Source organism: Crinia signifera, chromosome 6 (genome assembly GCF_055691185.1).
Source record: "Crinia signifera chromosome 6, ASM5569118v1, whole genome shotgun sequence".
NCBI lineage: Eukaryota > Metazoa > Chordata > Amphibia > Anura > Myobatrachidae > Crinia > Crinia signifera.
The window spans coordinates 278,910,500-278,923,020 of record NC_139222.1 but is presented as its reverse complement, the minus strand read 5'-3'; the positions used below and the strand labels follow the sequence as shown (position 1 = coordinate 278,923,020).

At 50.4% G+C, this 12,521-nt stretch overlaps 1 protein-coding gene across 1 annotated transcript in view; it reads right to left on the bottom strand.

The window, feature by feature from the left end:
• Window positions 1-257: 257 nt before the first annotated feature.
• LOC146009778 (alpha-2-macroglobulin-like protein 1) overlaps window positions 258-12,521 on the bottom strand; it is a 79,759-nt gene continuing 67,495 nt past the window's right edge. Inside the window, exons 31-36 of the mRNA XM_083150238.1 lie at window positions 11,778-11,893; window positions 7,721-7,811; window positions 6,716-6,784; window positions 5,524-5,626; window positions 4,026-4,064; window positions 258-567 (exon numbers count right to left, since the gene is read on the bottom strand). Coding sequence (XP_083006364.1) covers window positions 4,027-4,064; window positions 5,524-5,626; window positions 6,716-6,784; window positions 7,721-7,811; window positions 11,778-11,893 — 417 coding nt within the window. The 3' untranslated portion in view covers window positions 258-567; window position 4,026. The remainder of the gene's footprint in view (window positions 568-4,025; window positions 4,065-5,523; window positions 5,627-6,715; window positions 6,785-7,720; window positions 7,812-11,777; window positions 11,894-12,521) is intronic.

Genomic DNA, 12,521 nt, shown 5'->3' with positions numbered 1-12,521 from the left:
TAAGGATTGTGAATAAAACTGTGGCCAATGATTTAATCCCAAAACTTGTCTCAGAGTAGGATTTCAGGTGGAGGGTTAATTGGGACGGTCTAGCAGGGGCACAGCAGGCCGCCCGCTCTCCTTTATGAAGGACAGAGTATTGTCGGATACACCAGAACTGTGTGAGTTCATTTACTCTCCAGCCATAAGAACCTTCTCTCTTACAGATAAGCCCGGTTACTTTGCAACTTGCCTGTGACAAATACAAATCCAATTGATGATATTTAAATTTTATTTGAAAGATGTCAAACAAAGGGAACACACTGGCATTGACTTTGAGGCTGGTGGTTGAGCTCTGCTCGCCACAATGCATACTACATAAAGCCAGCAATCCACGGAACATATTTCTTGCCTAGGGCAGGATTTGTCATTACAAGGTTCTCAGTCATTGTGTCCCACGGAATGTGCACAGTACTCCGAATGTTTGCTGCAAGGTATCAGCATTCTACTTCTGCTTTATAGAGCTACGTGCGCCTGAGCCGAAACAGAAAAGGGGCACCAGGAGTGATCTTCTGATTGCATTTACCTAGGAGAGGAACACAGTAAATAACACGTGTGTGAGTATCAAACAGACATCGGTGAGAAAAATAAGTAATCCCCGTACAGTAATGTACATGATGCATCGACATATTAGTCCCAGGTCATAGTACACCAAGGTAAAGCTAGAATTTAACTACTGTGTTAGCCTCTACCACCTCTGATGGGAGGCTATTCCACTTGTCCACTACTCTTTCTGTGAGGTAATGTTTCCTCAGATTTCCCATGAACCGTACTAATGACCTATACAGAACTGGGCACAGTATCTAGATGAGGCCGTATCAATGACCTATACAGAACTGGGCACAGTACTCCAGATCAGGGCCGGCACCACCACTAGGCAGCTCGAGGCATGTGCCACTGGAGGGCGCCAGTTTGCAGCAGAGAGGTGAGTGGCACCGGTGGCGGCCGACTCCCCCCCCTGCCGCCGCATCACACCAGGCATCACCCTACACCCCATGCCAACCCACAACCCCCTGCCTCGGAACGCAGCAATCACCAGCACACCCCCCCCGAAAGCCACGGTGGCCAGCAGCCGCAATCACCGGCACCAACCCCCCTGTTCAGCGGCCGGGGGCGGGTGAGCACCGGAGCGTCCCCTCCCCCCATGGGGACATCAGCACGTACCAATGACCTATACAGAACTGGACATAGTGTCTAGATGAGGCCGTATCAATTACCTATACATAACTGGACCCAATATTCTAGATGACCTATACAGTGGCATTATTACGTATTTCTTTCCGCTGCTGATTCCTCTCTCTATGTACCAAGCATCTGATTTGCCTTACTCATTGCTTTGTTACATTGCCTACCTGCCTTTCACTTGCCTCAAATAGCGACTTTTAGATCCCTCTCTTCCTCAATAGTTTTCATTATAGTGCTATCTCTTATATATTAACCAGATCTGTCACTCATCCCCTATGAATATAACGTCTCCGCCCAGCGGCATACACAAACCCGCCCTCCCTAGGGAAAAGACCAGTGTTTTATGTGTATAATGTTTTCATGTGTATAACGTTCCACCCCCTTGACATCACCTCCCCCCGCTCAGCCAGGGCTACAGTACACCCCCCCCGGACCCCCGCGACTACCCTCCCGCGATTTGCGGGACCCCCGCGACCCCCCCTCTCGCGATTCGCTGGACCCCCGTGACCCATCCTGGGATTCGCGGGACTCCCGGTGCCCCCTCCCGCAATTCGCAGCCCACCGCGCCCCCCACCGCCCGAAATTCATGGCCACCGTGCCCCCACCCCCGCGACCCCCCTCCCGCAATTTGCGCTCCCATCCCCCCGAATCGTGGGCACCACTCCTCCCGCGATTCACGCGACACACCCCCTCCCTCTATTCGCAGACCCCCCCTCCCGCAATTTACACCCCCCTCACGATTCGCAGGCACCCTCCCGCGATTCGCGCCCCCCCCCACGACCCCCCTCCCACGATTCGCGCCCCCCTCCCACGATTTGTGGACCCCCTCCCACTATTCACCCCGCCCCTCCTGCGATTCGCAGGCCCCCCACGCCCCCCCTCCCACGATTCACGCCACCCCCTCCCCGATTCGTGACCCCCCTCCCGCAATTCACGCCCCCCCCACGATTTGCAGACCGCCCGGCCTCTCCCGCGATTCGCAGGCCCCCCACGCCCCCCCTCCCACGATTCACGCCACCCCCTCCCCGATTCGTGACCCCCCCTCCCGCATTGACGCCCCCCCCCCACGATTTGCAGACCGCCCCGCCTCTCCCGCGATTCGCGGACCCCTGCGCCCCCCCTCCTGTGATTCTAGCCCCCCTGCGCCCCCCCTCCCTTGATTCACGGCACCCCCTGTGTCCCGCCCGCAATTCACGGCCCCCCCGCGCACCTCCAGCGATTCACTGCACCCTCGCGCCCCTCTCCCGCAATTCGCGCCCCCCTCCCTCGATTCGCGGGCCCCCATGATTCACGGCACCCCCGCGACCCCCTCCCGCGATTCACGGCACCCCCCCCACGACCCCACATCCCGCGGGAACCCCCCTACCCGCGATTCACGGCACCACCCCGTGACCCCCTTCCTGCGATTTTCGGACCCCCGCGCCCCCCCTCCCCCAATTTGCAAACCCCTCTGACCCCTGATACAATTCTAACCCTATTTCTCACAATACAAACGTTCACAAATTAAGGGGGCGCAGCCCCCTACGACGGTGTGAAGAGCGCCCGTAGGGCGCGACCTAGTTAATACTATCTTTAGCCTATGGATTTTTGAGACCCAAGTGCACGATTTTACATTTATTTTGGCATTAAACTGTAGTTGCCATGCTACTGCCCATTCCTGTAGTCTACCTAGACCATCAACCATTTGTTTTACCCCCCCTGGTGTGTCTACCCTGTTGCATACCTTTGTGTGATCTGCAAAAATGCATACCTTTGCTTCAATACCATTTGCAATGTCAGCAACAAAGATAATAAAAATCACTGGTCCAAGTACAGATCCCTTGGGGTTCTCCTGTGAGTGCACTCCATTTATTACAACTCTCTGTTTTGTATCCTGCAACCAGGTTCTTATCCATCTAACTTGTATCGCCCTAATCACATGCTTTACAATGTATTTATCATTCTGTTATGTGGAAGTGTGATGCCATACTAGAGTCTAGATAAGCTTCATACTGTATACTGTATGCATCCTCCCTGATTCATTATTTCATGGAGTCACAAAAGTCAATAAGATTTGATTGGCACGAGCTCTCTCCAGTAAATACATATTGGTTGAGGCTCCTTTAAGTTGTTGGATTTATGACATTCCACAGGTTTAATAACGTATACCTCAAATATTGAAAAATGAACTTATAAATGGGTATGATAACATTGCCAAATCCATAGCTGTACACCAATTCTAATGCTTTAATTACCATGTACAGTATTTAATGGCTCATCTTCCAACACACCTTACTGCTACACCCCATGTTCTATATCTAGAACCCCGTATCCTCCGATCAGCTTTATTGCTATAATCCACCTTCCAGTTACCATGACTACTATGCCCCATCTCTTAATCATCATCAGTACCACTTCCTATTTACACCAATGCTACTATGCCCCATCCTGGACTATTACTAGGAGGTGCTTGTAGGTCAGCTGCCCAGGATACAAGGCAGAGGGTTTAAGCCAGTGCTGCACCATTGCGCCTGTATTTCGCTTGCAGGGTACCTTAGAGTCACCCTTTGCATCCTCAGGATGTGCCAACCTGCCACAGCACTAGCCCCGTCCCACAATTGACATTACTCCACCATTTATTTAACATCTACTGCAACCAACTTACTGGCCGCCATCACCACTGTGCCACCCCTTCCAATGTCTTCACGCCATCTGGTAATAACCACAACTTCAGCCTGCCTGCTCTATGTCACCCAGCATTGGCCTATCCCTACAACTATTCCCATTATGTACAGTATTGATAGTGGCAAAGTATTTCTTACCTCAAGGACACGGGTTGTAGGTGACTGCAGCATTTTCCTCTGTGGTAAAACAATTGAAAAAGTAAATATTTGTATGACAGAGTATATATATATATATATATATATATATATATATATATATTATTATAGTATATCATCATATGAGTATTTACTTCCATTGGATCGTACTGTAGATCTTTACAGACCAACAATAGCCGGCTCCACCACTAGGCAACTTTAGGCATTTGCCTGGGGCACTGGCCACTGGACTTGGGAACAGCCCCCCCCCCCCCCAGATGCTGGATGGAGATGAGCGCCTCCCTCTCTCCCCCCCCCCCCCCCCATGGAGCGAGATAGCCACATCTCCAGCCACCAACCTCCCCCATGCCCCCTGTGGAGTGAAGCCCCGCCTGCGATGCGACCGACCCGTTTTTTTTATTGAATCAAATGCGAATAGGGTCCCTGGGACCCGATTTTACATTGGATTCAATGTAAAATATTCCATACACCCCCAATTTAACTGCGTAAACCCCACCCACGATTGACGTGAACCCGAAGCGTGGCGAGCGCAGCGAGCCCGCGAGGGGCGGCGGTGCGCGTCCTCCGACCTTTTCATTCCCCTACTATCCACGTCGGCGTGGAGTTGAGAATATATAGTGTGGCGAGCGCAGCACGCCACCGAGCCCGAAGCGTGGCGAGGGGACGCGTATAACTTCACAGGAATACGCGTGCGCCTCGCCACGCTTCGGGCTCGGTGGCTCGCTGCGCTCGCCACACTTTATATATTCTCAACTCCACGCTGACGTGGATAGTAGGGGAATGAAAAGGTCGGAGGACGCACACCGCCGCCCCTCGCGGGCTCGCTGCGCTCGCCACGCTTCGGGTTCACGTCAATTATGGGGTGACGACGGGGCCATATATATATATAATGTGAAATGGGTCATATTGGCCCATTTCACATTTTTTACTATGTGAGATGGACTTAATCAAGTCCATCTCATCTTGTGCCATTATAATGGCACAAGACCGACGCGATGCTCCCGATTTCAATGTTAAAAAATATTTTAACATTGAAGCCTATGGCAAAATCGGGGGCATCGCGTCGGTCGCGTCGGGGCCAATGTTAATGGTCCTGACTGACGCGATGCCCGCGATTTTCCCTTTGACGGCAAAATGGACCTGATTTCAAAGGAATCGGGTCCATCGCGTCCATCGTGTACCTTAACTTTAAGGTACACGATGGATGCGATTGTGGCCGTGCTAGGAAACAAGTACCCATAAATGTTTATACGCACACAAACAAAACAGCGCTCCCCTGAGCGAACGCGCAGAGGAGCGAACAGACCATAAAGACCTCTTATTATACGTATGCCTCTGTTCACTGCTGGTTTCCCAGAATCAGGCCCTTGTTGTGTACAGTTGTCATAGCAACCATCTGACTAGTTGGAGCCAGCGCTCTTGTGGTCACAATTGTGCAGTCATCTGATTAGTTGTCACTGACTGTTGGTCTATGTCTTACCTGGCGCATAGTAGTCATATATCCTTACACTGGCTGGTTTCAGATCATTGACTGTAATTTCCTGCAGAATATCAATGTAGTAATCCTGAGACCTGCGGCCCAGCTGTACGGTAACACAGAGAATAGGGGAATGTCAGATTATAAGCATATAGGCTAACACTGCAGAACACTTCCAAGGGGCCACACAATGCTGCCACTACCGTCCCTGTGTTACCGATCTGATCATAACAAACTTCTTGTGTACATGAAATACTTTTCTTTAATAAGTGCCAGCATATAAATCCCACAGATACCTTATCCGGCTTCCAAATATATATACAGCTACCTACCAAAAATCTATTCTGCAGACGACACTGCGCATGTATGAAGCTACTGCGCATGCTCTTGCCCCGTGCATAGGACCAGCGGCTGGGACCGGCAGCAGCGGGGAGCACAGTGGCAGCAGCAGCGGAGGGGGGGCCGCATCACGGCAGCCCCCCTCCTCCGCAAGGGTAAGAGCCGCCGCTGATACTGAACATTGTTGTTTTTTTCTTTTTACTTTGTTTATTGGACCTGCTACGTGGGGACACTCATTCTCATTGTGTGGGCCATAATAGGAAGGAAATCTGGGGCAGATGTATTAAGCCTGGCGAAGAGATAAACTGAAGAAAAAGTGGAAGGAGATAATGCACCAGCCAATCAGCAGTGTTTGAAATATGACAGTTGGAAGTTGATTGGCTGGTGATTTATCTCCTTCCACTTTTTCTCCACTTTATCTCCAGTTTATCTCTTCGCCAGGCTTAATACATCTGCCCCAGTGTGTGCAAACAGATGTTCAGCGCCATTTGCCGTTTTCACCTACTGTACTCACTACGCTATTAGAAGGACAATGTGGTGGTCCTCAGTCATTGGCAGAAGGAGATACAATTGCTCCGTATTCGCCCATTCCAATAACTACTGAATTAGTCTTCCAGCTGCTCTTTTCCTCCGGACTTATTCAAATACTCTCCAGTCCTTGCCCATCCCATGCGCCGGTGCTCCCTACTGTGGTGGGATCAGCGTGTCTTACCTAACGTCCTCACCAGTGAGGCGCTGCGAAGAACCAGATGATTTACAATTGTCGTCCTGTCATAACTGTTTTCAACCAGCTATGAAATAAAGCAATTACTTTTATTTAGCGCAGCGAACAATTGGGATCTATGTGTTCACCGACCTCGCCAAGATATATGGTGACCGAATCCACCTTAGCGTTGACTTTCTTCACGAGCGGGGAGTTCAGTAGCTGCAGAAAAATAAGGTAACATGAAACGACTAATAAGTGTAATAAGTCTATGTAGATAATACACTGATCAACGAAAACGCAAAAAATAATATAGAATTTTTGTGATGGACTTTATGTTGTTTTTATATCGTTTTGTGAATTTTTTTATGAAGAACAGGCCGTGCATTGTCGCCAAAAGCTTCCCCTTCCACTGCCTGATTGACAGGCAGCGGTGTTGAAGGTGTTGGGAGGGGGCGGAGTAAGCGCTGCATTCCTAGAAAAGGGGGCGTGTCGCTTATGTTTTCTAGGAGGGGAAAGGCAGGGGTATGTTTGTCACCACACAGTTTTCCTGGCCTGGCAGCCCCCAATTCCATTGGCCAGGCTATCTGGGGGGTGGGGGGGCATCGCAACCAATGTTGGTAATGCTGGAATCTGGCTTGCGATGTTGCAGTGCTGAGATTGCAGCTATGGCACATATCCCCTTTCTAGCCCCTTGAGTGAATGTGTGGACGTGATGTTCTAGAAGTCCCACAGCCATCACCTGTATTTAGTACAACAAGGATGTTTGCCTCACAGACATCATTCACTTTGAGATAGGCAGAGTCAGTGGTGCCCCCCAGATCCCGGCTCCCTAGGCAGATGCCAAATAGTAGAGACAGCCCTTCCCATAATGTGCAGCGAGCACCCCGGCGAATTAAATATTTACTGAAGGCCCTCGCTGCGGGTTTTTACGCATGTGCATAATCACACAGAACCCCCACCATCAGGGATAGGGATGAATTCGGACCCTTAATTCCTTGCATGCGATATGGCCGATTTGAGTGCAGATTAGGCCTAAAATAGTTTCACCTCCGAGATTCAGTCTAGGATTGGGCTAAAAATGCAAAATGGTCGGCGCACATGACATGGGCCCCGTTCAGACAGCCCCTCGTGTTACTGTATTCCTGACGTATTTACCTGGTCGGCCGTGTTGTCAGATGGTTGGTACCCGGACAGCATTCCAACTTCTATAAGTGCCATATTGGAGGCATTACGGCTCCCGATATAGCTGCAGGAAAACCGATAGACCGTCAGACACTAATATTGCTCCCTTTAATGCACTAGTGAGGATTACACGTTCAGACTACATGTGGTTTATAACTTTTTATGGTCATACACTGAAGGATAATTGGCCAGATACTGTAAGTCCAATGAACGAACATTCTGACAATTACCTTTCATTGTATGGGCCTAAATAATAAATTGCTCAACGTCTGAATACCTGGCAGGATCGCTTGCTTTGATGATCAAGAATATCCATTTGTTCTGACTGATTCTGTGCGGTGAAGGGAAGAGCACAGAGAAAAACTGGACCTCTAGCGCCTCTCAGGGGAGGGGGGCGCAGCGCGTACAGCACTACCCAAAAGTGTCAGGGTCTGGGAGCGCTAGCTCGCTGTGAACACCTACCCCCTGGCAACAAGCATGTAACCCCCTGGCCACAAGCATGTAACTTCATGGCAACAAGCATGTAACCCCTGGCAACAAGCATGTAAACACTGGCAATTAGCATGTAACCCTCTGGGAACAAGTAAATAACCCCATGACAATAAGCATGTAACCCCTGGATAAGATCATGTAGCCCCTAGCAACAAGCATGTAACCCCCTGGCAACAAGCATGTAACACCCTGGCAACAAGCAAGAAACCCTGGCATTGAGCATGTTACACCTGGAAATGAGCAGGAAACACCCTGGCAATGAGCATGTAACCCCGGGCAATGAACATGTAGCTCCTGGCAACTAGCAAGAAACCCCTGGCAATGAGCAGGGCCGGTGCTAGGGTGTCCGGCGCCCTCCTGCATACCATCCATTTTACGCCCTTTCACATTGCCATTGCATCAAGCTGCAGCCCGATTGTGGGAGTGTATGCAACATGCGATCCTATGGAGGATCTCGGGTGCACGTACATGTATGCATACACCATCTCAGTGCTGTGTCCGCAAAATGTTGCAGGCACTAAAGGTGCCCATACACGCTGCGAGAATCGCATACGTTATGGGCTAGATCGCATCGCATTGCACGGCATGCAGGCAATGTGTGTGCGATGCGATCCGAAACCAGTACAAAAAGTATGTGCAGCACTCGTGACTGAGGGGGAAAGGAGGGGAGAGAAGGAGCAGATGGAAGAAGAGGGGAGGAGATAGAGGGGCGGAGTGTTGAGGACTGGCAGCGGCACTGGCACAGCACACTGAGAAGAGGTAAGGAAGGGGAGGCGGTGCTACTGCCTGTTCGTCATTTGATTGACAGATGACAGGCGCAGGGAGCAATGGGTAGGGGGCGGATCTGGACATGACATGTCATCCAAGCATTCACAGACAGCGCTACATGCCTCAGCGCAAGTGTCCGTGAGGAAGAGGGGGCAGGTCGCAGGAGGAGAACAGTGTGTGCGTGGTGCAGGGAGCTGCTGTCAGACAGGCGCTGCGGGCAGCGTGCAGGAGGCAGTGACAGTGAGGGCTGAGGCAGCTTTAGCAGAGCAGGGAGGGAGACAGCGCCTTTTCAGCATGGCGCCTCCCTGCTTTGCAGGAGCTGCTGAGTGGGTAGCGCCGGCCCTGGCAATGAGCATGTAAACCCAGACAACATGTATATAACCTCTGGCAATGAGTATGAAACACCTTGTAACGAGCAAAAAAAACCTGGCAATAAGCATGTAACCCCTTGCAATGAGCATTACACACCTGGAAATGAGCAAGAAACCCCTGGCAATGAGCATGTAGGTATAAAATTCTAATTATTGCATTGATGGGGCATTAAAAACTTGTTTGGCTGGGGAAGAGAGGGGGGATGCAACCTACAGCAGTGAGGAATGGAAAAATGGGCTTTAACACACGCGATGGACATTATGGGGGTCATTCTGTTTGGATAGCTAAGCAGCGGTAATCTGTTGCTTAGTGAGCCTTCAAACGCTGACCCGCCGGCTGTCTGAATGCCCAGGGCCGCCGACAGGGGGGTGCTGTGGGTACAGCTGTCCCAGGCCCCAGCCTCTGGAGGGGCCCGGGCAGCTGCACACAGTGACACCCCCCACACCGCCTCCCCCACCCGGCGCCCCCACCCAGGCATGCACGATACACAGTGCAGCCTGCAGAGCGCCGAGCCTAGGACACAGAGGGGCTCGGCGCTCTGCAGGCTGCACTGTGCACTGCAGTGTGCGCTCCTGAGGAGACGTGGGATGCCGCAGCTAGGTAAGTAATGGTGTGAATGAAGGTCAGTTCTGGGGAAGGGGGGGGGTGAGGGTGGGCCCGTAGTGAAAGGTCAGTCTCGGGCCCCAAAATTACTAGTGGCAGCCATGCACCAGGCGAACGCCCCCTGCCCACCTCCATCCCTCTCCCCCCTGGTCGAGCGCCACAGAGACTATGCAAGTCTCCGAAGGCGCTGGCATAGAAGCCCTGCACATGCGAATATGCACATGCGCAGGACAGAAACATTGGTCCCTGGTGCGAACACGCCAGGGGCCGAACCAACCAGAATGAGGGACTATGAGTATTTAGTTATACCAGTCATGTGCCAGCTGCGGGCTCCTAAATACATGAATAACATCTTCCAGGAGCTTCTTCTTTCCGGGCCTCTCTGGATGAGACCCTGCTCTTTTCCAAGGGTACAGAAAGTCAATGGAAGAAATTGGGATGAGAGTTCTATTTCACATGGACTGTTGCTATGGGAACCAATCAGAATCTACCTTATTTATTTAGCACCTAGAAGATAACAGATAGCATCTGATTGGTTGCCCAACATCCTCCCATATATGTACATCTCCGCACCGTGAGCATGTCGGCGGCGCCCAGAGAGTTGGAGCTTTCTATTAGAGAAGATCATAATGTTTATTGAGCTCAAAGCAAGATATAAGCGGTAACCGGACTCATGATAGATTGACTCAAGGTCTACCGTCATAAGGTCGACCACTATTGGTCGACAGTCAAAAGGTCGACAGGGTCCAAAGGTCGACTGTGGAAAGGCTGACAGGGTCCAAAGGTCGACATGGTCCGAAGGTTGACAGTGAGAAGGTCGACAGGATCAATAGGTCGAGAGGGTCAAAAGGTCGACATGCATTTTTAAAACAGTTTTGAGCCGACATGTGCTGCCAGGCGATATTTCATGCCCTACTATTCACGGTCATTTGGTCTACAGCATGACGGTCGACAGTCCTAAGGTCAACACCATTAGGTCGACATGGGAAAAGGTCAACACCATTAGGTCGACATGGGAAAAGGTTGAATGTCATTAGTTCGACATGGGGTTTTCCACTGTTTTTTGAGCCGACATGTGGCGACAGGCGGTATTTCATGCCCTACCATCCACTAGGGCGTGGTGGGAGAATAATATAGTGTGCCCGATGTATTGCGAGCGCTGTGAGGGGATGCGGTGCTTTTTAAACTGTGTCCATGTCGACTGTGTTGACATTCAGGTAAAAAAACTGTGAAAAACCCCATGTCGACCTTTTGACTGTCGACCTAGACAGTGTTGAACTGATGACCTGTCGAACTAACGACCTGTCAAACTAATGACCTTTTAATCTAGAATCATGTCGACCTTCTCCCATGTCGACCTAGACCCATGTCGATCTTTCCCCATGTAGACCTAATGGTGTCGACCTAATGACTGTCGACCATCATGCTGCAGACCAAATGATCCCAACCCCTACAACACTACGGCGTGGAGGGAGAATATAATAATGCCCGAAGCATGGGACGCGGTTCACTTACACAGTGTCCATGTCGACTTGTGTCAACACCGACGCCAAAAAACATGAAAAACTCATGTCGACCCTTTTCCATGTCGACCTTTACAATGTCAACCTTTGGACCCGACCATTTCAAAGTCGACCGTTGGACCTTGTGGCTGTCGACCCTTAGTGGTCAACCATATAACTGTAAACCTAGGCATTGTAGATGTAATATACCATAACCGATATACTGTAAACAGATAAAGCAATGTTTAATATGATCGGTCTGTTGCTATGTACTTCGTCCTTCTTGGCCGTACCTGACTGATAAGTGAAGCACCAGCGCTGTGTTCTTACTGCCGCAGTTATCGATGGTGGCTGAAATACTGAAAGCCGACATTTGTTCAACAGGCATCTCATTGTATTTTAAGACGACCTGTTAGGAACAAGGTCCTGGAGTTAGAAAATCCAACAGCATTTGGAAGTTCCAATGAACTTCGGAAGGAAATGTTACATCTTATGGGGCTGATTTATTAAAACTAATTTTACTAAAATAACATTATTTTCACATTATTTTTCTACCCTCTAAATGCAGTTTTCTTAAAACCCTTCCATTTGCAATCTGTCAGTAACCAGATCGCATTTCCCATAATGGGAAATGCGATCTGGCAAAATTTTCAAGAACAAACGAAAATGTGAAAAAACACGCACTGAGCACCGTGGTAATAATGCCAGCTTCAGCTGGCCAATCACAGGACTTACATGCAAATTGGGGCTTCTGCGCAGTGCGACCAGGGTCATCAGCTATGTTTCCAAAAAATGATCATTTAAAAAATGATACTCACCTATCCAGGGTCTGCTGATCGGTGCTCCGGTCGGGGGCTGCGACTCATTGGGGATATTCACTGCTCATGTGACCTCTGGTGCTGTTAAGTGATGCTGTTAAGCGACAGCTCACTTTACAGCACCAGAGGTCACAGTAGTAGGAAGCCCCGTTTACGAGCAGCACTACAGAAGTTGATCCTCGGGTAGGTGAGTTTGTTCAGCGGTGGTTGGGCGGTTCG